Source organism: Egretta garzetta, unplaced genomic scaffold (genome assembly GCF_000687185.1).
Source record: "Egretta garzetta isolate BGI_Z169 unplaced genomic scaffold, ASM68718v1 scaffold269, whole genome shotgun sequence".
Taxonomy (NCBI): Eukaryota; Metazoa; Chordata; class Aves; order Pelecaniformes; family Ardeidae; genus Egretta; species Egretta garzetta.
This window is the reverse complement of record NW_009260799.1, coordinates 810,103-837,042: the sequence shown is the minus strand read 5'-3', so window position 1 is coordinate 837,042 and position 26,940 is coordinate 810,103. Positions and strand designations below refer to the sequence as shown.

General features: G+C 39.6%; 1 protein-coding gene across 1 annotated transcript in view; it reads right to left on the bottom strand.

The window, feature by feature from the left end:
* ENOX1 (ecto-NOX disulfide-thiol exchanger 1) overlaps window positions 1-26,940 on the bottom strand; it is a 137,638-nt gene that overhangs the window by 64,859 nt on the left and 45,839 nt on the right. The window contains exons 5-6 of the mRNA XM_035902198.1: window positions 17,837-18,049; window positions 1,924-2,030 (exon numbers count right to left, since the gene is read on the bottom strand). Of these exons, the coding sequence (XP_035758091.1) occupies window positions 1,924-2,030; window positions 17,837-18,049 (320 nt within the window). The remainder of the gene's footprint in view (window positions 1-1,923; window positions 2,031-17,836; window positions 18,050-26,940) is intronic.

The following is a 26,940-nucleotide window of genomic DNA, read 5'->3' as shown; positions in this document are numbered from 1 at the left end:
TCCCTCTTTAGGGGATAAATGTCCGTGATGCATCAATGTCTACATTATCAGCAATGCCAATAATCTTCCACAGATAATGCCTATATGTATGAGTGCTTGCTTTGGGTTTGGGTTTCTAACAAAGCTTTCTTAAATTCAGAAGAAAAGGGAAGGTGATCAGGTAATTAAATAAATTAGCAGCTAATGGCATGGTTAGAAAATATTATTTAAATCAAAGATGCCATCTGACACATTTCCATCATATTTCACATCTGAAAACCAGGCATTTCTAAAATATATGGGTTTAGTGAGAGCCTTCACATACTTTTGAATTGTTTTTGTTGTCTTCTTCTTAGAAAAAACAAAAGGCAATAATATTTGAAAAAATGAGTTGTGAATTAACATTTCTGGAAAGTCCAACTCTTACACATTTCAATTTATTAAAGATTTAGAAGCCAGCAAATGAATGACACACAACATCCCTTTACAGAAGGTTAGTTTAAGAAGGGATGGTCTTTCTTAATATAATTGAAATAACCTACTAGCAAAACATATTTTCATACTTCTCTAAAAGATAAGACAAACATCAATCCCAACTTCCCAACTTTCAATTGTACAAAAGCTTTATCCACTAATATGAAATATTTGTGAACAAAATGCAAAATACAGTTTGTACCAATAAATTATGCTAACATTTTATTTTAAGTGTCCCATTATTGTGAAGTCATTTGGTATTCACCATAATAGCACTGATAATAAAGAATTCATTTGGTATTCATGTGGATGTTACATTTAGTGCCATTGGTATTCAACTGTAATTTAGCATTAGTTAATGGGCACTTAAAATGTTATCCAAATGATTTATATCACAGCACTTTAGTGTTTCTCAAACTAAGTGTACAACACTTATTTTACAAGTGTACTACAAAATAATTAAATAAATGCACCTTACCTTCTAAAGGTTTTATTCTGAGACAGTGAAAAAGTCATTTAGAGGACTGTGATAGTAACAATCAACATACTGTACTACATGAGGGTAAACCAAGTGTATGTAAGTTGCTCATATAAAAAAAAAAAAAAAAGAAAAAGAAGAAAGAAAGAAAACAAAGACAGCGGTACTTACTTTTTAAAATACAGGCTCATAGCGTATATACTGAATTAAAAACGAAAGCTGGATGACCAAAACACAGGATGAGGTCTAGCACTTCCTTTGCTGCCACTCGCAGCAAGGGGAGTTCGAATCCCATTTCCTCCGCTCATGCTCATGACAGTCACACATGCATGGTCCCACATTGCTAACTCGCTGTGGTAGTACGATTACATTTATACTGGTTTCTTTGCAAGCATAATACTTAGAGTCAATACAAATGATGTATCTACTTTTTTAAAGATAAACATAGAATAAATGGGAAGGAGTATGTCATAATTCTGGACTTAATATGTTTAAGTCATTACTTAGGAAAGAAATTCTTAATTTTATTTTCGGCAAAGTCATCTTATAATGACCATATAATGGCACAATGAGAAAAAAAAATCTGTGCTACAGAATACTTCTTTTAAAAACAGATCACGGTGACTCCTAAAAAGATAATTTTCAGAAATAATTCTTAATTCTATCCTTAGTTGAAAATATTGTTGCCAATTTCACTACTTCAGTTCATTATCTTAGATAGTAAACATAATCCTCCAATGATTTCCCAAATTTTGCATAAAAAATAAAAACACATTGCTCTCTGTCTTAGTATTATTTAATGACTATTATCATAATGAGAGCAATGGGAGCAATTCATACTGTAGATGAGACCGTATAATGGCCAGTTGATTAACAGCTAAAACGGTAGCCATAAATATTGCTGAATACACTATGTCCAGCTACAATCACACTCGTTCTGTGTCAATCCAGCTGTGAGATGATGGATAGAAAGTAATAATAAAATCACCAACCTCAGAATGCTTTCGCCAAATGTCTATGTTCTTTCGCTGGGCTTTCGAGAAATGGTCCCAAGCTTTTTGTCTGGTAGAAGCGTTGAAAACGGCGACAATCTGCTCAACTTTGGTGAACAAGGAAGTCAAACAAGACAAGCAATTTATGTTGTGATCACTATAGAGAAGCAAAGCAAAGACACTAGGAGTCTATGGATGATGTCATTACTGAAACAACATCATCAATATCCATCCAATGATGTGTCTTTTGTACTTACATTTTATCAATGTTGGAGATGTCTCCCTTCAAGTCTGTCTCCATAACTTTAGTCTACACAACTTATAACTATGTACCAAAAAGCAGGCATGCAGCTGCTTCCCCGTGATGTCTGCTACAGCTCTCTGCGCAGCCACGTGCCTGTGCCTGTGTGGCTATAGGTGTGGGACTACAGAAATGACACTCGAGGCATAAACCTGACACAAGTTCCCCTGCGGCAGCTGCATAGAGATGAGCAGGTTGTACAAATGAAAGCGTGAAAGACAAGCAGGCTCTGCTTTGAAGGGTGACTATCTGATAGAGGGAATTTGTCAGCAGATGGGAAGGGCTAAACCATACATTAATGCTGCATTCTGTAGCTGCAGCTGCAGCCTCTTTTCTACTTAATATAAATGGGCTCACCTGTGGTAGATCATTCTGTCCTGTGTCCATGGCCTATGTATGTTTATGTACATGAACAGTCACATTTGTGTGCATATAAGATGAAGAAGAGATGTGAAATGGGCTTCCCTCATTCAACTAAATGCCAGCCATCAGTATGTAGGTCTATTATCTACAACAATTAAAATCTTTAAGTTTTTAGCTACTTGTTCATCCTAAATCAGAAACTTTTCTCCCAACACTCCTTTCTTTCTCTTCCATTAGTTACAAGAACCATTGTCCTTCCACAACAGTGACCTGCCTAGGAATTATTTGACCAAGATGTAAATTGCTTTAATCCCAGCACAGTTAACTACAAGACCACCAAGAAATCCATATTTTCTAGGCATGACCTGGGCTGTGCCCTCGGTGAGCAGCTGTGCAGACCTATGAACTCAAACTGAAAAATGCTTCAGCTCTTTGACAAGCTTCTTGGCTATTTCTCTCTTTAGATTTCTGGGCTGAAATGATGTCCACGGTTTTGTAAAGCTGCAGCTTGCAGCACCTCCCTCCCGCCTCTTTCACTGATAAATGGTGGCAGGAGTGCTGTAATGCCCTCTGATCTGGTCTCTCACCGAGTTGATCAATGACTGCTCTCCTTCTCCACTCAGGTCACAGACGTGGAGGATCTTATTATACATAACAACCGATCTTTCCTAAAATGGTGAGATCACCTAGTAAGTCAGTTATGTATTTTTCACCTCTAGATCTGAAAGTTAGTCTCACTTGCTAGAATAGGAGCACATCTCTTTTTTTTATCACTGTTGCAGGCTGCTTTCAGATTCAGGAAGATTACAGCATTTTGAATCACATGTGGAAGTTTTTCTTTGCAATCATCAGGGCTGGTTAACTAACTTCTAAAGCCATAGAAAATAAATGCAGTCTTTTAAAATTAATACTTATATGTAGTTTATACTAAAGAAGATGCCTCAAAAATACTGGGATGATCTGACTCATTTGCGATCCATTCAAGTTTTAATAGCAGATATGATAATTTCAGCCTGCTAGAACTTTCTTGGAGCGAAGGGTGGATATATCAAGGAAGTTAGGCTGTGTATATTTATTCAATTAATTTGAAAAGAATGAAAATGCTAAAGCACTCTATTATTCTGTGTATAGAAACTGAGGCTAGAATTTAATTACTATCATTGTGTTGATGACCCAGGTGCTCAGAAAATCTTGCTTAATTAACAATCTGTTTTTAGTTTGCGAGTGGAAATTCAAGTAGACAAGATTCACAAAGATATAAGGAAGAGCTGGTTTGCCATTTTGTACTAATAGGTATTAATAAGATCATCTGAATTTTGAAAAACATTTGAACTTTAAAGTGTTTAATTTCTATTCTGTGAACAGGTGCTAAGATTTATCAAAAGTCATTATCTGATCATTTCAGAAACTCTCCTCAATGGAAACACAAGCTAGGAAGATGTCAAAGAGTTTTTATTGAATAACTGTGTTAGACAAAGTGAGCAGAAAAAGGATCTCCTTCACTTACCTAACTTTCAGGAATTAAAAAACCCTAGAGGAGTTAAGATACTGTGAGAACTAGATGCTAAAAATCAAGGCATTTAAAGAAACTTTATGCAACAGGAAGCTAGGGATAATAAAAAAGGGAAATCTAGAGGAGAATATTTAACTAGTACATATCAAAGATCAGCTTCCCACCACTCTGTATGCAAAGAAAGTGTCAATGTAGCAGTTTCAACATACACAGCAATCGAGGCTATGAAGTGCTACAAACACCCACAGGTAACACTCAACCGAAAAGGTCTCCAAGCATTACATTAGAGCTAGAGAGTAGCCAAGGCCATGGTTTGACAGTACAGGAAAGTGGCTTCATATCTCTTTGTCCTGCATCAAACTCCTGCATTCCTGTGTTATGAGATGGCAATTCAATACAAACCCATTCTGCCCATTCACATTTGTTTGTAGGTTAAGTCATGTTGCATCAAGATTCATTTGTTCTCCCGCAGGCACCCTGGAAGCCTAAAGCTGGTACAACTCATGTGCTCTGGGTAATTGGAAGACTAGACGTAATGTACCCACCCCTGATCAGGATCAGAATTGCATGGGTAAGTGAGCCCGCAGCACACAGTCCATAAGGATGGTAGTTTCATCCCCAAGCCGTATCAGCTGAGAAACTCTCCAGTTAACTCACTTTTCCTCTGTGTCTGGGTAAGATTTGGCCAAAGAGAGGCCCCAGATTTTGGGCTGATATCTGCAGAATATGAGTGAAATAGTTGTTCCTGGTATTGCTGCTGACCATAGTTTTCAGACTATTTCCTGAACTCCAGAAGGAACTTTCCAAAATGAAATGACAGATCATACCTATCTCTCTAAAGCACCTTGAACTCTAGGATGCACTGTATTGTCAACTGTGACTGGTAAGTAGAATTATTAAGTAACATGAAATATTCATTGTCAAACATCTGCTGGTAAGTTCTATGCTATATCAAATTTTCGTTGACCATATGCAAAGCTGCTTCCTTATTAAATTAGGGTTTAAAACCCCACATTTTTCTGGAAGGGTCCATACCATGTCATTGTTTTTCCTATCAATATAACTTACAGGATGTAAATAATTGCATCTTTCCTAACAACTTGTTCTGCGGCTGGTAATTTATGTGGCATGTTTCAGACAAAGAATTATTATCTAATTGTTTTTTCTGCTGAGCTGTAAATAACTAAGAAGACCCAAACAACCAAGCCTAGAGTGATAGGCAAGTGTCCATGTTTAAGAAATGCAGCGTAACTACAATATATTTTATTAAAGGTGCCAGCTCATAGTAAGCATATTAAAGGAAAGTTTAAACCTCAGTTTCTTTTGCCATAAAACGTGCTACCACAATAGGGTATTGTTATCAAGCATAAATGTAAAAACAACCAGAAAAACTAGGAAAAACAACAATGACAAAAATCCCTTAAACGATGCCTGCAGAGGTTGCATACAAGATTGGATTAAAGGGAAAACTAGAATTATCTCCAGGACAAGAGAATATTTAACACAGGATATTTGAAAATGATGCTAAGAGAAGAATAGAAATAAATGAGAACCAAAGTATAGTCTCATCTGTAGATTAAGAGGTAGAGAGAACACTTTTACCTTCAATTACATTTATCAAGCAGGCTATTTTAAACACATGATTGAGTGAAGGCTGAAATTTCTCCTTGGGTTCAGGAGACAAGTAGTCAATTTTTCCTTTGCTTATTACATTATCAGCTGCCATGCATACATGATTATTTTTAATTTATTGTATGCAATAATCAAGAACATCAGCAACAAAAAGTTTTATAATGCCTTACGATAAAAACGAAACAAAATAGAAACTGAAACACAATGTGTTAAAATAAAAACAAAAGTCTTCACTGGCAGATAAAATAATGAGATTTCATGTAGAATTTCTTTCCAAATTCTACCAATTAGGGATACAGGATGAAAAGGGCTTTGCACTAAATTACTATAAGTGCAAGAGTAGAATATGTGGCAATTTAGCTGAGAAAAATTCTGTAAAAGTGCGACAGTTGACATGCAGGGTAAAAGAAAAATTCCACCCATAAAATTACAGTGTAAAGGAAACTGTTACAGTAAATGTATAACATGCTTTTCAAATATAGATTCACAGCACAGGAAGGATACCGAGTTGGCGTGGTTTGGGTCAGAAGCCTTGTTGCTGAATTCTGAGTAAGCTGGAGTCTGCCAATCGATTTGGCTCCAAGCCCAGCAAACCAAGGAATTACAGTAGTCAAGGCTAGATGCTGTAAGTGAATGAATTAGAGTCTCCAGGTCAGTTTTGGATAGGAAAGAGAATATTTTTGGCAATAGGCCTGAAAGGCATTTGGTGCCATTCTGAATAGATCTTAGCATTAAGCCCAAGGATAAAATTGCACGTAGGCGAATGACATGTGACATCAATAAGAGAAATGGTAGACAGATTGCAGAGTAATGAAAGAAACATATTTTTTTTTAATTAATCTGGGCCAATCACTCAGTCTTTTGGTTATGATACTGTTTACTTTCTGAAAAGAATTTGCCTTTCCTACATTTACAGCTGAAAACCTGAAGCCCCTCCCTGTCACCCAATTTACATGCCACAGACAGAGAAACAGATGCAATTGCCATTGACTGGCAGAGGAGGAAAACATGAAAGTTGGAAATATAACCCTGGAGAAGACAGATAATGCAAGGGATGGGTCCTAGAGTAAAGCATACCACTGGTTATCAGCTGGGTATGTAAGCAAATGCCACTATAGATCTGTATAATGAAGACAATTTTGACAGCTATGCAATATTACTCATCTGCCACAAATAAATTGCATCCTTGGTTTGGTTTGGTTTTGGTTTTGTGTTTGGTTGTTTTGGGTTTTTTTTAATCAAAACAACAAAAAAAAAAGACAGAAAAAAATCCATGGGTATCGAAAAGAAGGTGAATTGTGGCTGCAACTCCATCAGGGAAGAGGAAGCTACTGTTTGGTCTGCTTGCTGTCTGGCTGGCTGTAAGTTCCTTAAACATAGTCTTAAGACACGGCATGATAAAGGAGAAAACCACAGGACTTCTCTATTATTCCCCCAAATTCCACCTTTTTGGACAGACCAAGAGAACGGTGCCTCCAGTGATTTATCTCCCAAATCATTTTGTTATGTGGGAAATCAGCTTGCAAGGCTGCCATTCCTCAGTTTGCCCTGCTGCCAACAACTACATCTGTACTAGTGATCAAAACCAGCCAGGGACCATTCTCATTCCCTGAAACCAACTGGCACAACATACCGAGTGTCCCCGCAGCAGCAACCCTTCTCTCTCCCCAAAAAGATGTTTCTGGAGAAACCACTTGGCCTGCACCAAACCCTAAACTGTACCCACATTGTGTGGGAAAATGCTATCTGGCCCAGAGCAACAACTGTCTTATGGCTAAACAGTATGGACAAGCCTGCCCTAGCTCAGCTTTACTCCTATAGACAGAGTCTGTGGGGTCATCTTTTACTAGCAGCCTTGCCTTTTCTGCTCTCATCCTGATGCATGGGTCTCAGCGTTGCAGAGGGTCATTACAAGGCTTACCAAAGGAAGAAGGACATTTTCCTCTTCTGTCTACCCTGTCTCACCTACCTGAATATTAGAAAGAATGAGAAACAAGTCTAAGTGTCCTCTCTCTAAATTACATTATATTATTTCTACATTTCCCTTTGATTTGGCCTACAGTGTTTGAGAGCATCAGGAGGTTTTGTCTGGGTTGATGGTTGATTCCCCTTCCTCTTTCATCTGACTCAGACTGGTCCTAGTCAATGTGCTTGAATAGCTTATTAAGATCATAGAATCATAGAATGTTTTGGGTTGGAAGGGACCCCTAGAGGTCATCTAGCCCAACGCTAACTAGATCAGGTTGCTCAGAGCCCCGTCCAACCTGGTCTTGAATGTTTCATTCAAAAGGCTGAGTGAATGTCAGTGGTCTACACCTGAGTGACGCAGGAAGAAATATTTCTTCATAATACAATAAGCAAGTTCTCCCGCATAGATGAAGGACAAAATAAAAAATACTTATACCACAGCACAAATTATAATCCCTGGTCTTGTAAAAACACTGAACCTCAGTGTCATCAGCTGTTGTTTTCCTTTCTTCTTTCAACTAAGACACCCAGTGAGGAAGAGCGAGAGAGGCAGCATTATGGGGATACTGAAAACACCCCATTTTCAGAATTTATACTGAAACCTGCCCAGGGACTTGTCTAAGGTATGTATATCAACAATTAATAGCTCTAGAAATGGAAGAACATTCCTTGTTAAGCTTTGAAATAAAAAAAATACACTCTGATTAAAGAGAGCCCAGTTTGCCCTGAAAGGCATTGCTAAAAAAAAAATCTGTCTGCAAAATAAGCTTTGAAAATCTTTTAGGTTGTGAAACGTGGTTTAATTTACAACAAAGAAACTGACAGCTTGGTGTAACAGCAAGTGCTGGCGCCGTGCCATGTGATAAATCATTTGGACTCAACAAGACCACTTCACCTCCATGTCATTTCTCAACAAACAGGAGCCTGACATTAGGCCAGCACAACACAGTAGGGCAGGTACAAATGTACAGTACCCGCTCTGTTAATGCCACCATCTTGTGTTACAGAACAGACTTTATGGACCTTGTGTTGACATCCAGAAACAAACCTAACACCCTCCCCTCCCTCCCAAGTCCCCCATCCCACTAACCTGGAGAAAGATTATGTGAATGCTACTTTCTTCATCAGCTTGACAAGATTATAAGCCATCCCCAACACACTACATTTAATTAGCTGTTCTCATTGTTATTTATGGATAGGCGGACCTTTTTTTCAGTTCTGAGATGTAAAAATAGTAAAAGTAGGAACAACTGTTTTTCTAAGCCTATCCAAAAAAAAAGAACCCCAAGGGAACTCTGAGATGAAGGAACACCACAAATGCGACTGAACTCTGGTTCAGATCCCATTAAGTGAAGGAAGCCTTTCTAAGTAATAATTTTCCAGGGATCTTGCAGATTAGAAAGTTCCTAGGAGATCAAGAGGGCTGTATTTGTTTCAGGCATCACATGGTTTCTTTTGCTGAAGAAAAAGAATAGAGAGGTGGATGAGGAGGCTTCAACAACCATAGCCTTTTCTGGCAATCAGACCAAAAAATTGTCTCACATATTTTATGTGGGAACATTTACGTCTCCATTTGTTGCCATACCTTATGTTCCCCTGCCTGCCATGACTTGTCCCCTTCTCTCTTCATATGCTGCCTCCAGTCTCATCTTACTTCTGTATTTTTGTTCCCTCTTTCTGTGTGTGTCCATCTTCCCCTCCCACATAGTCTATCGCTTTCTAAAACTCTTTTCCTGCCCCCATAGCATCTCTGTCATCATTACAAACTACACCATTTGGGACAAATCCAGTGATCTGACATGAAGCAAGACTGGTGCCTACTGAAAGGAATAAGTATTTCACACAGTCATAGTTGCATAGGGTTATTCATATTCATATTTACAAGGTTTATTCATTCACTTATAAGCAGCCTGAACAGTTTTAGACGTGCAAGCCACAAAATGTGTGTGCACAGCCAACACAGAAAACCTTTTGGGTGAAAGCTCCATCTTTCCTTCCTTACTCCAATGCCTGACTCTCATCCCTTATTGTTCATTTCCATACAACATTTACAGTCCATTTCTGTGAAGCATCGGGCCCTTACCTCCACCCCTACTCAGCAAGGCAGCTCAAAACCAAGCACAGGTTTTCCCATGATTCAAACACATCCTTCTTTGCCTTGAACCTTGCTTCATCATCTAGGAGATCCTGCAGGATCCAGGCAAGTGGCATGAGTTGTCAAAATGGGGCCTCAGACTGATATCTCTTGGGGGGCAGCGCTTGTATTTTGCTATAAACCATCATGCATATTTAATGGCCTACATTAAAGAAAAAAAAAAAGTCTTAAAAATAACAGGAGAAGAGCTTCTGTTGAAATTCTGGCCACGCTTAAATCAATACCAAGATTCCTATTGACTTTAGGTGGAGTGAAGGCTACAGACAATGGAAGGAATGAAGAAATTCAAAGAAAATGAAACACAAAGGAATAAGCTATCTGAAACACTACAGGCTGCAACCACAAAGGGTTATACTGCCGGAAAGTGGGGAGGAATTATAAGAATGCAAGGTAAAACAGAAATGGAGTCTTTCATCTCTATTCTCTGCCATTGCTGCAGCATCCTGGATAGAAATGCTTTTGAGGACATGTGTACATGAGATGGAAAATGGGAGGATAAGTAAAAAAGAATAGAGATACCCAGCTGAGCTTTACTGGACAAATTATCAGTACAGAAGCAAGCAATGAGCACACTGACTAAATGAGCTAATCAAAAGGGACTGGATGGATTGTGAAGGTTATTTTGTATTTAATTTTTTTTTTAGAAATACATCAAGGTAGAAAGCAATAGTGGCAACTAATGACATGAATGATTAATGTTTTTATTTGTATTATAGTGGCATTCTGTGACACCAACTGAGATCTGGGCTGCACTGTAAAAACACATTATATGACTCAATCTCTTTCACAAAGAGCTTAATGATGACCTAAAAATTGCACATAAAGTAAGCTCATATTTTTGAATTAGTCACTGGCAAATGAAAGAAAGACTGTAAGACCGGACAATTAAAGAGCAGGAAAATCCTTTTAAAAGTTATTATTAATGCAGAGCAATTGAAAGAATACTCGGAAAGTGTGAATGTATATAAAAAGTCTGACTGCTAAGAGAATTTTAACCAGCATGCTTTCAATATCTGTTATGAAACGGGCTTCATTTTTAGTACTAAGAGAATATACTAAAAAGTGGCAGGATTATTGGGAAAAAGGACTGCAGTATGGAATCTAAAGCAAATCAGATAAGATGGTGATTTTAGTAATCACCATCATATCAACATAAATTCTACCTTTTCTAAAGCAAGACAGCAACCTTGAAGTGAACCTGTAATGAGAAAAACAAAAGCGATCCCAATCCTTTTTTGAAGAAAGCTCAAAAGGGAGTTTTAACATCTTTTTCTTCCTTTTTTATATTAAAAATTCAGATTCTATCTGTGAAGGCACTGATAATGTTAAAACAGATTAAATCATATCCAGAGAGATCAGAGAATGAAAATGAACTAACCTGAAGAGACGAGAATTTTATTCAGTCTGTTGAGAATGCATTTCCCTTCAGAATTATTTAACTTCCATTTATTTTCTTTGGGGGGGGGAGGAGGGAAATTTATATCAGATACTTACCAGCTATTTGAAAAAAAGTCAGAGTACTCTAATACACCACTAAAGTCCTTTGGTGGGAAGGGAGAGAAAACTCGAGGCAACAATCCTGACCTTCCCAAGGAAGGGGGTCACAACACACAGTCTACTCCCCAAACCTTTGATTCTTCTTAATGAACAGCCCTACTGAACCAGCAAAAAGGTATATCCAGCCTCATATCCTGTGTCACAAATAAAAGGGCTTAGGATGCTTAGCGACAAGCTAAGCAGCTAAACTATATAAGCTCATAATTCCAGGTTTCTTTGGTTTCAGGACTTCTTGAAAGATGAGTATCTCTTTGTTTTTATTTCAATGTATGCCTTTACATGCAATGCAAGAGCATAGGGAAGCAAACAAGCTTACTGGCAGCAGAAAGAAGTGGCAGGCACCCTGTATACCGAGCTGTGGAATGAAAATTAGTTTCTCTCAATAGCAAGATGGGAAGAACATCTACATGATGATTGGAACTGGACTATGTAGTTCAGATCAAAGCAGGCAATGGCAGGTAAAGTTGTCGTAAAATTCTGGCTGATGATGCTGTATACTTGCTTTAGACGGTGCCTAATACTCCAGTTGCTCCAGATGACTTCCCGCTTCCCTCCTCACCCATTCCAGCATAGTGCCATAGTGCACCTACACATGAGCTGTTAGATTCAGAGGACCACAGCATATCACTCTGGTCACAGCTCCTTGCAAAGCTGGGATACCACTCACATACTTTTCCTCCTCACAGGCTTTTCCTCTGCCACCAGGACGGCTTTTGTGGCAAAGGCACACCAGCAACATAATGAAAATTGCAGTGCTTTTTCTGACCCTCTCAGAAGTCAGCTTATTGTCCAGGCAAAGCAGGGACTGACTCAGATGCTCTCTCTTCCCTTCTTTGGCAGAATTAATAATGACACTTTTATCCACAGATATGAATCACTGTATTTTAAGACTTCATAAGTGGCCAAAACCTACAAGGTTTTGATCCCTGACTACAATTAGAACTATACCAAGAAAAAGATCCCAACATTTTCTTTGTTGTTAGTGGAAAAATCTATTTTACAATTTACAAATACTCCAGCAGTACTACTGGAGACTGCATCCTGTCACTTATAAATTGCGTTAAACTTTGTAACAGGCTTTTACTGCTTATTGTGATGGCATGATATTTAGTAGCTGAAATGGAAAAAAAAAAAAAGTGTCAGTATGTAGCTTGTCCATGAGGTCCCTTTGAAATATCAGGATGGCCTACTGGTATATACTGGCTCTGAATACTGAGTGCTGGGGATTGCTACACTGGATTGACATTGGCTTGCCTCATAACAACAGTAGAATCATAGAATCATTTTGGAAAAGACCTCTAAGATCATCAAGTCCAGCCATCAACCCAACACCACCATGTCCCGAAGTGCCATGTCTACATATTTTTTGAATACCTCCAAGGATGGTGACTCCACCACCCCTCTGGAAAGCCTGTTCCAATGTTTGAGCACTCTTTCAGTAAAGAAATTTTTCCTAATATCCAATCAAATCCTCCCCTGATGCAACTGGAGGCTGTTTCCTCTCATCCTATCAAGTAGGGTTGTCACTTAGCCATTGTGAATAAAATTCAGGATGGCAACCTTTAACCATGTCTAAGTGATTTAGGGGGTCTACCTTGTTTTCAAAAATTGCTTACTGGAAGCCAATGAACTAATTACTGCTTGTCAAGGTAGGGCAAGAACCTGCAGCACATCTCCCTGATGCCAGCTAACGCACAAAGGCCTCTCAGGGTTGCTGAGAACTGCCTTCCCTTTCCAGAAACCTCCTATCTACCAGGAGGTAAGGACACATCTGCGATTAGTTACACTGGAATAAATGACTCTACAGGTGTATACTCCAGCTTGCCCTGTAGGATGAACCATGTGCCCATCCATACCTTCAGACACGCATTTTGACACTCGGGCCTTTTTCACCAATTCTAAGTCCTTGGTGATTATCTGTAGTCAACTGTGATGAGTTAAAGCTCAGGCATCCTACAAAGCACAGGGCAAGGGCTTCACATTTGCGAACGCATATAAGGCCACTGCCTTAACTAGCTGGTGGACTATGCATATGCATCCCCCGGGTGGGAACATGCCATAGATGTATGTAGCTGTTCTCTCTGTTCAGCACTGTGTTACAGGAGGCATGGAGACACCTCCCTCCAGCTGGCATTGTTTGGGATCAGCTGTCTAAAAGCCATCTGTGAAACACACTAAGGAAGGTCAATACTGCCTTTCAGAGCACCAGACCTCACCATTTAGAGCACTCTTGGAAGGGGGAAGGCTTAGGTTCAGGGTATCTAAACACATCTTTCCAAAAGATTGTCCTGAACAGTAGTCACTAAAATTCCCTGAAAGCCAAGGAGAGAGCAAAAGTGAAGGCTTCCATGTGACAAGGAAGTAATGTGGCCGGGGAACTCTACAATAAAAACCACCCTCCCACTGTTCCCCCCCAGGCACGCGAGAGACTGATTATCATAGACACTGTTGGGGACTTGGTGCCCAAGTCCCTTGAAGATCCATCCAAATTGACAAAAATGACCAAATAAGTGAGTGTCATTAGCTGCTCAGTACCCAGCCATAGGGCACTTCTGTTAATTACACTGTGTATCTATCTACCTGCATACTGGAACACTTCCCACCCACTTGTGTGTTTGACTCTTGAGACATCAAATTAATTTTTGAACATGGGATTTTGGATCTTCATTCATCTATAGGCACTTGTGAAAGTGTTGGCAAGGGACAGTGCACTAAACAGTCTGAAACCTCAAGAAGAGGTAGACAGTGTTTACAGTGCATGGAGGAGAAAGCCAGAGGAGAGAATGGCAGTTTTTGTGTAGTCTAAAAACCAGCCCAACACTGATGTCTCTAGGGCTTCTATTTTTCTTAAACATGAGGATCAACATCCATAAGCCTTAGGCTGAAAAGGTGGTTTGGGAGGAAGTGAAACGGAGATGCATGGGAAGTCAGGGAGCAGTGTCACACGTAACTGTGCTGTGGAAGCAAAGTGGAAGAATTTAAAAATCAAACTGCAAAGACAGAAATATCCAAAATCCTGGAAAACAATCCATATTTTAAGCACAGGTTCAAATCTAGAAAAACTAAGTAATTTAATAAAAAACAAGGAAGTGGACATTTTTCTCTCTTTATCCCTGAAATGACTGAAGAAGCACCATAACAAGGCTAAGACTCCCTGCAGAACTTAAATCAGGGGCTGTAAATTGGTGGTGTGACAGCAGTAATATACTTTATTTCACTGATTATCCTGGCACAAGTACCTTGGTCAGGTAATTAATTCACGTGCTGAACACTTGACCCAAATTTTAGGGGTAATCCGCTTGGTAATCTTCTAAATACCTTCAGGCAGAAATTTGTAGCAGGGATTTCAATACCTGTACCTCTTTAGTAGTTGGGCCATAAGCTGAAATGTTCTGGCCACACTAATCCTCATTAATAAGAAAGCATTTTATACTGAGACCCACATAGACTGTGTGTGTGTTCCAGGTGAGTGCACTTGAAGCCCGTTTTCTTAACGTATTTCTTCTTCACTCCCCATAATACTCATTGCTACAATGCTGGCACTTTTAGCTCAACCCAGGTTCTTCCCTTATGCTATGGCCTTCTGTATCAAAACTAAGCACAGTAAGTGGGATTAATCTGCTCTGAACAAGGCATGTAAAAGCTAGACATCTGATTCTGAGCTAGAGCCCCTGTGAATCCTCTGGGCAGCAGAGAAAAAACAGTATCTCCAAGGGATGATTCATCTCACTGGAAGAGCACCGTGAGGTCGATCTGATGGCTCATCCCCTGGAGATGCTTATTTTTCTCTGCTGACTTCCAAGAAAGCCCAGAATGCTCAGCTTGGAGTTGAACATCTGACCTAGTTCATGGCAGAGGGATGCCACACAGTATTTTAAAAATACTGTAATATTTATGTCAAATGGCCACACAGCTGCAGCATTACACTAGACTTTTGGATCCTTACTGCAGAACAGCAGAAATGTTTTGGTTTTGTTTTTCCATTCTGTAGAATTTAATAGACCACACACACCTGGTTTGGACATCTAGCATTTTTAAATTCTTCTTCATAAAGCAAGTGACATATTGAAACCAATTATGTGGGAAAACAATGGAAAGGGGCACATAAAAATCTTCCTCAGATCAACTCAAATACAGGAAAATTCTTGAGAAAGGGAAGCTCATTTCACAGTCTCCATGTTTAGCAAACTTAGGCATATACACGTGTAAAGCAAAACATCATCCATCTGTTCGTAGCAAGTTTGCAGAGAATTTTAATAAGACGCATTAATGCTAATAATGGCCAATGTTTATGATGTTTATAAAATAACCAATGTGGAGCATCTGGAAAGCTCGTAAAATTTGTTCTTCTAAAATTCGCAGAGTGTAACACCTTTCCCTGAGCCTGTTTTTTTGCTGACCTTGTCCTCCTATGACAGACCTGTCAGAAACTCTCTTCTTCCAGGCATTGTTGCGACTGTGGCATTCCGAACCTCATGTTTTTAAGCCAGATCTATTTCTGGGTTTGTAAGTTCAGCATTCAGCACATTACAGGAACAAACCAGATAGCCAAAACTGCGAGTTTCCACCTGAAACTACAGGGATCTCTATTTCCAAGTGACAGATGTTCTACAACAGTTGGTGACAAACGGGCTAATTTAGACTGATTTAACTAAAGCTCAGCCTGCTGACAATGGGGGATTTTTTTTTTTTTAAATGCAGCTGAAGAAGGCATTTCCGAATGCTAGGGTTGGCTGTTGCACACAAAACTACAGAAGCCCTGGTGTGAATTGAACAGCATGGCCATGCGTGGTGCCTGCATCTCTGCTCCTCACACTGCCTTTTAGTTGCTAAGATGGAAGATGACATGCCTAGCCAATTACCAAGGGAGTTAGCTGGTTTTTAAAGTTTACTCATTGAATATACACCCTCAGCATTCAGTTGCCTCTGGCCCAGAATCTTTCTTCCTAAATTCAGGTATCTAAGCTCTTAGATTAGAAGGACATGTGGCCTAGGGTAAATTGGTATTCTGAGACTCTCCATCAGATATGTAGGAAACTTCCAGGGGCTACACTCCTAACCCAGGCAAGTCCATCCAAGCTTTTGCCTTCGGCCCTAGCTTCTGAAGGATGACAACTGAGAAAAATATTGCAGAAAAGCCTTTGGGGCTTATTTTTTTATGTAAAGATTAGGCGTGTGATTCAGAAATGACAAGGTAACAACTGCATTGTCCTCCTTCTGGTAAATTGTCTTGGTTTTTGTTTTTAACTTGCATATGAGAGCTCGCTTCAGGCTCCACCCTTCTGAGTATCATAAAGCCTCTTGCTTGAGCAGCCATGAGTAGACATGTTAAAAACCAGCAACAATGAAATGAGTTTTGTTTCTCCTATCTTCTCGTCTTTTCTTTTTTCTGCTTTCTTCTGCTTGTTGTCTCTTCTCTTCTCTTCTCTTCTCTTCTCTTCTCTTCTCTTCTCTTCTCTTCTCTTCTCTTCTCTTCTCTTCTCTTCTCTTTTCCTCCTTCCCTCTTCTCTCTTCTCTCTTCTCTTGTCTTCTCTTCTCTTTTCTTCTCTTCTCTTCTCTTCTCTTCTCTTCTCTTCTCTTCTCTTCTCTTCTCTTCTCTTCTCTTCTCTTCTCTTCTCTTCTCTTCTCTTCTCTTCTCTTCTCTTCTCTTCTCTTCTCTTCTCTTCTTCTCTTCTCTTCCCTTCTATCCTATCCTGTCCTGTCCTGTCCTGTCCTGTCCTGTCCTCCCTTTCCTTTGAAGAACGCTTCTAGGCAAGTATCCTGATTATTGCTTTATGAGGGAACCTCATTAAGGTAACTTCATTGATTATATTTCTGTACTAAGGAAATAGCTGCCAGCACTAAATATTTAAGGCAGTTTATCTGCCAAATTAATACTGGCATTGTATCAGCCAAGCAGTCCCGATGCCAGCAGCAGTACAGCATATTCTTCTACTGTGGGGGTGGCCTGCATGCTGTGAATATATCCCTAAAAGTTGCTGAATCCTACTTCCTTTTACCTAAACCCAGCCTAAAAATATAACCTAATTGTCCTCTATTCTGTAATTGGCCTAGTTAACTAGCTGCAACGCACGGGCTACATATCACCTCTCTCCACAAAAGCATGGTCTTTGCTCAGAGCAGGGAGGCTTCTGTCTGGTCCGTTCCTGAAGCGTTATGTCTACGCAACAGTAGACATTATGCATAGACCACATCTTCATCTATTAATAAAAAAACTACTGAAACTTTGCTCACCTTGAGAAATAAGCTCTTAGGAATGGTCCTTGTTCCTCCAAATTGCCATAGAGTATGGAATAGGATATGAAGTAGAATATGACTGCATTGCAACTACTTACCCCCAAACAAACAAACAAAATGATATAAAAACCACTACCACCACCACCACCATCACTACAACAACACTGGACAAAAAGGAGTTACTTACATTGAGTGAGGATCCCTGTTAAGGCATTTTTGAAACTCTCCTTGGCTTGCTCCATTTCTTGCTCATGAGCGGCCTTTTCGTTCATGAGCCGGCGGACGTGGCTGTTGGCCGACTGCACCATCGAATAAAACTGGTTTGCAGAGCGACGATTCACCTCGCCTCGCTCAATCCAGGTAAGCAGCACTGTGATGGCCTCTGAAAACTTGCTATCATCTAGAACAATCAAAGCACAGGTTTTAAATTGCAGGCATAAATATCCTGCCGAGAACACATTTTCTGCTCCGTGTCACATTAAAATCACCATAAATCCTGCTTGCAGTGTATAATTTTGGGCAACTTTTGGGTCCTTTGTTCTATCAGATGTAGGAAGCCAATGCTGCTACGTGAAGCTACATAAATCTTCCTTCCAGACTAGTCTTCTGCTTATTTTAATAGCTTTCTCACAACAAAAAGCATTCCCCCCCCTTCCCTGTGGCCCGACTCCTTGCTTTCACAGAGTCTCCCTTAAGCCATTATGTGATATGGAATGACCTTACAGCGGGAGTGAGGAGACCTCTGCGTTACCAGACCCACTGAGGAAATGAAATGTGTCTGCGTTAATCTGCTCGGACGAAAGCTCAGGCTTAGAGCTTGGGTTCAGCCGTACTTGTGCAACATCACATTCTTAATTAATGAACAATGACGAGGCTGAACAATTCCTCTTCAAAGCACTAATTAATTACAAGGAACTGCTTCGAAAAGATGATGTGTCTGTATTTTATTTTTTTTTATTTTGCATTTGTCTGTGTTTTGTTTTACTTTTTTTTTTTTTTTTCAAAGGAGCCCAGACAAATCCAGGCAAACACCTGGATCACAGTTTTATGTTTACCATTCAGGTAACTAAAGTTTATTTCTCTGCAGAAAGGTCACCAAAACTGGTGGTTAGATTTTGTGCACTCCTTCCCCAAGTAATCTTCTTTCCTCTGACAGTGCTCTCAGCTTCCTCGGAAGACTCTTAGTGCAGCATCCATTACACTTCTAGCTTCATCAGGATTAAGAGGACACATTTCTTTTTAAGTCCCATTTAGGCTGAACTGCAGGAAAATGTTATTACAACAGAGTGTCCTTCTGTGGAACCATTTTTGTGCAACTCAAACTCATTTTTTCCCCAGGATTTTATTCCATAAAACTTCCACTTCCCAACAAATCATTTTAAACATCTTATCTAGTCCTTGTTGATGAGATTTCTTTATATATATTTTAGATGGTAGGTATACCTTTCTATAGGAGAAGGTATACAGTTATGGTGGGGAGAAGTAGTATAGTTATAACCCAAAGACACTTAAAATGAAAATTGGAAAATGCTAAACCCAACCGTGTTACAGCATACAAAAATGTGGAGCATAGTTTGTAGGATTCTGCTTTCCATGTGCAAAGAATAATGAAATACTAATACTTAAGTGATGATTTGGGCCTTTATTCTTAATCAGTAACTAATTCCCTAAAAAGCAAGGAGCCTGAAGTACAGAGGGAACAAGTGACGTGCTCTGTGCCCACAGCCTGTGAAGAATAGATTTTACATTGCCTGATCTTTAGCATCTTATTAACTGAAACGTGCTTTCAGCTACAGCAGTAGGATTTGCTCTTCAGAGCTGGATAGGCCTGTTCACCCAAGATCCCCCCCAAAATTTGCAAAATGAGAGCATTGTAACACCCTCCCTTTGTACGATGATGTATCTGTTGTGACTTTACATTAACATATGATTCATCATCACCATTCATTAAGTAATTTTCTCTGGGGAGGAAGAGTCAGTCAGGCATATTTGTTTTCCATATTATCCCCTTGGATTAGACTCTACGTCCTGGCTTTGCTGGATACATACGAGCAGGTATGTATTAAGTGGCTCTGATGAGTGAGGTTGGCTGAATATGGGCCTCAGAAAAGCCAAATGTCAACAAGGCTCATGCAAAGCCTCTTCATTGCAAGAAAACACTAGGATAAGGCTTTCCATGCTTGGGTAAAATCTTCAGCCTGCAAAATACATGGGAGCTGGATGTCACGGATCCAGTACAGCCAAGAACTCTTCCCTGGAACACAATGTTTATTATAATTACAGTAGTCAATAAGAATAACCTGTAATGGCTTCTGGCAATGTTAGCATGCAATTTCCAACAGTCTGTACAGTCAGGTCACCCTGCGGATGGCACTAGCCTGTTAGCACCAAGGATGCGGCTGATTGTGAGTAGAGAGTAACTACAGCTGAATGTTCCTCTTTTTCTTTTGTAGACACCATTATCTATATCATCACCATAATTTATCAGCCAACACTGAAGTACCGTTTAGAGTAAATTACCCCATTCAATCTAGGTCAAGACACGAGCAGCAAAGTTGGGAGGAATGATACACAGAAGCACCTCTGAAGAGATACACCGTGACCTGTGAAGAAACAGGGTGTAGAACTGAGCAAAAATGTTTCATGGAGATGCACGAGGAAAACCAGTTGCACAGAACCATTCTCCCTTTTTCTTGCTTTAGTGTCTCCCCAGTATGCAGGCGTATGTTGTTTTGCTATAGTCTATATGAAATGAAAACACCCCTCCTTTTGTTTTGCTTTTATCAGGCACAGTTGGTGTTTGTGAGGGATGTTGATAAACATGCCATCCTTCTGCCGCACAGATTTAACCCATTTAAAAGGACATGCTGAGAACCTGTTTTCAACATAGTGTACTGCCAGGGAGCTGCAGAAGTCTGTGGGCCTGTTACAGTTAATTCATGGCTCTGTACTAGCAGGAAAAAATCCTTTCATTGGTAAACATCAGCATCTTCATTGATTACATAATTAGAAGATACATTAAAAAATGCTAGAGGGTAATATATGCACAATGGGAGCACATTAGTAAATAAAATCTTTTCTCTACAGTTTTCAAATTTCCTTACTTCCCCTTCGTTTCTAACTTTCCTATTCTTGAACTGACTACTCAGTGACTGGCATAAGGTAACTCACTGTGAATTAATTTTCTTTACCCAGAATGCAGTGACTCTTTCTGAGCAATCTGAGGTTCACTTAGAAAATCAGGTTTTTATACCTAATTGTTCATTTATTTTTTATTTAGTAGATAAATAGTAGAAGAAATGCAGCAATGGTATCTAATTTAAGCAGAGCATGAACTGCCTTATGATTGCAGCCATTCATTAAAAAAAATAAAACAAAACTCCTAATTCTGTTCAAAATTATTTCCTTGCGGTAGGATGCACATAAATATAGACTATTTTAAAACATCCTCTTAAAATAAATTCCTTTATATAAGACATGCTCCCATATGTAATTGTTCTTTAAAACTGAGCAAGCAGCAAATTATTTCTTGCACTTGAAGCTTTTTTCTCCTTCAAGTTACAGCATGTTTTAAGCAAATAAGGTAGGATTCATCTCCTTTATGTCAACATCTAATTTAGTAACCCCAGGGTGCTGGTACAGTCAACGGAAAGAGATGGACATTTGTCAGCCAGGCTTCATCAGTCCTGATTTAGCTGTTTATTTGAGGGTGAGGTGAACCATGCTTTTGGGAGCCAGGGATGACCTGCTCATATATAGACATCTCTGCAACGGGCATCTACATTTGGTCAGAGCAATGCCAACCATTACACAAGTGCACCAGTTACAGAACACCAACAGCTACAGAACACCTACACAGCCTTTGCGTACCTGTGTTGGGTGTTCAGATGCACGCTATGTCGCTTTAATGTTACCCATCTATTGAGGATGGTTTGCTGGGTGTCTGTCAATAGAGATTTCCAGGTGCTGTCAGACTCTATCACAGGCCTCTAGAGATAAGATATTTCAAATTCCTCTTGTATCAACTGAAGATATTTGGCACTTAAATCCTAGCTCACAACTTGGATGAAATGAAATGAAATATAAAGAAAAGAAAATGCATCCCTAGAGCTGTCTGGGAACTTGTCAACAAGGATATTTCTATGAAAAAAAAAAAGGGGAATAATTGTTCACAAATGTTTTGCATTTTTCTGCTTGTAATTTGACCACCTCTAAGCAATCTCAGCTGGCATAAACTTTTTAATAGAAAAAGCAATGACAAGAACCGCTGCAAAATGGTATACTGGGAAAAAGTGTTGAAAACAGAGATTTTACTGTCTGTTTATGGAGTTTCCGTGGTGTAACACAGGGCAGAATTCAGCTCAGAGTAATCTGAAATGCTGTGACTATTTATCTCTCAATGTTAAGCACCTCCATAAGGTGCTTTCACAACTTTGGTGACAGTTTCTAAGGTCTTAGACATTAGAAAGGAGATAGACTAATCCATCACTCTGAAGTTAGGCATTCAAGCACTGTTACGACTATCATTTTTACATTTATGGACATATTTCAAATATAGCTAACTTTGCATTTCTTTATTTCGAGACTGACATTGTTTGCTGGACTTCTAGCTAGGACAAGATCAAACATTAGGCTACAGTTGCTTTTAGCCTTGTTAGCATCTTTCCAGCCCTGGGTGTTCTCAAATGTTTGAAAAGTATCTGAGATCATTCACACAACACTTGGAGCCTGTCTAAATCACAGCAATCCTTCTGTGTTGCCCTGTGGGCCATGGTGTTGTCCAGAGTCAGCACATGCTATCTCATGTCCCTAGTCTTGCTCCCCTGATGCAATCTCCTAGGCTTGCAAGGAGATGCTGAAAAGACAGGGATGCTGTTCTTTATCCTAATGACTACACCTAGAAAGCTCCTGTGCTGGCTGCCTATGTTTTGGGTTGCATTAATAATCTCATTTTTCTCTGGCCCTTCCATAAGATGGGAAGGGGCAGGAGTGCCCTTATGCTAAGCTCTGCCCTGGCCAGTAGAAATCCAGTTACCAAACACCCCCTGAGGGTGAGCACTGAAGAATGACTGCTCTGCCAGGCAGTAGAAATCCAGTTACCAAACACCCCCTGAGGGTATTCTTGTGAGCACTGAAGAATGACTGCTCTGCCAGGCGTATAGAGAGGGGACAAGAGTCGTGGGATATGTCCCATCTATTTGCCTCTGATTGACAGCCTGTCCCTGCCAGCTGTGGCTGTGCCATAGGAGGATGTTGTGTCCCTTGCTTCATCCCCACCTGCTTGGCGCTACCCCTTTGCCCACGGTTATGCTGCCCTCAGGTCTGCCCGGAGCCGCCCGGCTGATCACTCTCCAGTTCCAGTTTGTCAAACTGGGCCCAGTCTAGCTGTTACAGGAAAATGGCAGAGGCCAGTTCAGGATGCAAACTTCTTCACTCCATATAACGGCAGCCAGGGGAGAATGTATGGCCAAGGTTCCTGTTAATCTGATTTATGATTTAATAACTTATTACGCTATAACTAAGTTTTCGAAACTGCAAACACTGAATTCAATACAAAAAATAATAAACCACAGGGGCTGACTGCTGTAGGTGAATCAGGTCAGGGAACAGGTTTACTAACCTCTCTCATCAGTAGGTTCAGCCCAGCTCCCCTGTGCATCAGGGGCAATTTGCTGCCCAGCACACACCACTTTTGGTACCACAATGACGACCTACATTTCTCTTGGCTTAAGAGCTTCTCCTGCACAGAATGCCTGCCACTGACCTAGAAACACAACTCTTCAGCTACTACCCTCACCTTCTTTTTTTCCCCTGCTCAAATAGCTTATATAATTGTGCCAGGCAACACACACATCAATCTGGTACTTTGGGGATTAATAACATTTTTAACCCAATGGCACTGCATAATAAGTGAGAATCAGGGAATACAAATTCTTACTGCCAAAGGGTTATTTTAAAGAATGATTAATATCCACCTTACTACTTCTTAAATAGTTTTAACTGTATGCTATAACCAAGAAACTTTTCCAGTTATGTAATAAATTACTAGCTCAAACTAGATTTGATATAAATATGCATATACATTTACTAAAAGATATCTTAAAAGGTACTCTCTATACCCCCTATATCATCAAACTTTTTCTTCCAAATTAAATCACACAAGATTCTTCCAGAGGTGGGTGTTTCATGTGAGACACAGAAATCCATTATCTTATCCTGCTGATGCCATTATTTCAAATAAAAAGTAATTATGAGGGTATTGAGTTTCCTCCCTATTTCTCAAAATCACACCACAAACTTTCAGATCGGCGAGCTGCAATTTCCCAGTTCACAGTAATTAACTTGAGTCGTTTAGCAGTGCGGCACATTTAATCAATGGGGTTTGTATTAAAACCTTAAAATTCGCAGTGATACAATACAGATTAGGTGAAGGAGGACACTTTTCATAATATACCTAACAGCAAATGTATTTCTGGCAGGCTTTGGGAGGAAGGTGCCCAGGGAATTGGGTTACCAGGCTGCTGATAGCTGAACCGACCTTACGCTCCTCTGCCAGAGCACAAAATTGCCCTCACACCGTGCCTGCTCACAGCCCCCGTGCGAGGCTCTCGGAGCCAGATGTATTGTGTCGCAGCAGATGTCAGCAGCATATGGAAGAAGGAAGGAGAAAATGATGATCTAAAAATGGGAAGGGTGAGTGAACAGATTTGACACTAAACCGTCGCAACATGTCTGTGGTAGGGCTCTGTCCTGATATACCACTAATAAAAAAAAAAGATTGCACTAAAAAAAAAGGTCTTTCAGCAGCAATTAAACCTGGCACTTGTTGAATTTGTTTGGTGGATCTCGGTTTTGCCTCCCCTTCTGACGTGGCCCTGCACAGAGTTCGATCCTTTCTGCGTGAGACTTGCCTCTCTGGCTAACCACCCCGCTTCCGCAGTGCTCCGCAAGTCTGGCTCTCAAGTGCAGAGTGATAATGAAAGCAGCGTGGCTTTCTTCGCAGCGAAATATCCTATTTCCCAAGCAATTAAATGTTGTTTATATTTCAAACGATGTGCAAGGGTTGAGATTGTCAGGCTTGATGTTACCTGAATCTTGCACAAGATGCATCCCCAGTTAGTTCATTCTACTCTAACTGCCATCTATTTATTTAAATTTCCAATCTGTTCTCTCTTCAGGGGATAATACAGTGCCTGGCAAAGAAGCAGCTTCTCAATTTTTCAAATTATATTTTTTTTTTTAAAATGGAAAACCATATGAATAACTTTCCTGTGCTCATAAAGAAACACTGCATTTGCCAGGGAGGTAAATTCCAGGGTACTGTATATAACTTGCAGATATTTATGTCTCCTTTCCTCAAAATGTTTAAAAAACAGATAGTCAGGTATAAAGACATGTCTTTGTTAGATGGCAGATCTATTTAACTACCTGCAGCAAATAAGACAGATGTAGTATTTTAAAGGAGCTTATTTGGAAGAAGTGATTTCTGAAGATGATACCATTAGGTACAGATATGCTTCAATTAAGAATACCATAAAGTTTGAAATTCTGCTTTGAAACGCAAATGTCATAAGCGCACAGATTAAAATGTTTTGTTCCAGTGCACCTGACAGAGCAGCGTTCCACTTAAGGATAAAAGGTTCAGCCTATCTCCAGCTGTGTGATGTTCTGGGCACCACATTACTCAACGCTTATAAAGCACCCAGGAAAACAGATGTCAGAGTATGCAAATTTGATCCTAAATATCTACCGACACATCTCACTGTGCAGTAATAATGCATCTGATTTAATACTGAGGAATTAAAATCTCAAAGACATGCACCAAACAAAATGCCGCAATGAACCAGGAGACAAGAAGGTCATGTTTTTATAATGTAATAGCAGAAGACGCAATATTCTGCTGGTTTTGTCAGAACAAGAACGTGGAGTCTATTCTCAAAGGCTTTTTACCGAGGCAGTTCACATTTACACTTCACTGTAAAAGACCTTGGTTTCCCAGAATTCACATCTATGAATTTCTTGAGATATTTCCTCAAGGAAACACAAATTTTTACCTAAGGCAGGAGGATGTCAGAAAGGAGGCCAGACGTTTCATTAACCTGAGTTATGCTTAGCTGTTATCTTAAGTCCGTGGCAATCAGACAATGGTTTGATGAAACTATTTGCAATGTCGTGACAAACTTTACAAGATTTGGAACAAAAAGTAGATTTGAAGAGTACCTTGTGAAAAAGTGAAGTTTTACTTTATCATTTTAAACAGAAGGTGCCTATTTTTCACTCAGTTTTTCCCTTCAAATCTAATTTAGTGCTTTGGAAGGTCAAAAACCAACCCCAAACAAAAAAGCAAACTAGTCATGCAAAATTGAATAACAGTTTTATTTTCCCAACTAGCTTGCAAACCTAAAATCTGTGATGTGAACCTGAAATGTGTGGTACAAACCTAAAACTGATCAGCATAGCCCTGGTATGAGAAGGAGCTCTTGTTCTTCCCCATGTTACCCATCTAGTTTGAATGCTGGAGCTCATTTCATTCCGATAGTCCAGGTTCAATTCTCTTCTGCCTTCAATGTCCTGGAGTCTTGAAGAAGGCTTGTAAACATGATATGGGATTTCATGAAACAAATTTAAATCAAATATTTTGTGGCAAGTCATCTTTCCAATGCAGTAAATCTCTTTTATGAACTGCTTTTATCATCTCCTTGGCTTCTCCCTCTTTTGGCTTTGACCAGCAAAGAACATCACTAGCAAATTATCAATGCAGTCCAGCTCAAAAAAATGTTTAATTAATGAGTGCTAGTAGCGTAGGCTTATCTTTTTAGAGCTATAGGCTCAAATCCATGAGACCTACACCCAAGATACTGGCGATATGTCACTGCCACATAGTGAAAAGTGGCAACAGCAAAACACAATAGGTGGACAGGGAGAGGAACAACATCACAGGCACTTAGAGAAAAGAAAAGTGAATACACTCTTGGCTAACAACATGAGAGGTGAAGAAAAATGTCCATACTGCCAACAAGGAAAAACTTATGAAAGATTTCACTTGCATAACCCTGAAGACCTTAGTAGAGAAAAAAAAAAAAAAGGAAAAAGAAGAAGAAAAAAAAAAGGAGAAAGAAAAAGAAACCCATTAAATAGCACTGTCTGCCACAGTCTAAAATGGGAAGTGGTGAAGAATTGTACTGGTCCACAGTTTGATGGGTTTTCCTTATTTCTGCATAAATCAAATTCTTTACAGATACAAAGGGATTTGGGATAGTCCACAGAGATCAGGGAATGGAGAGGAAGTCA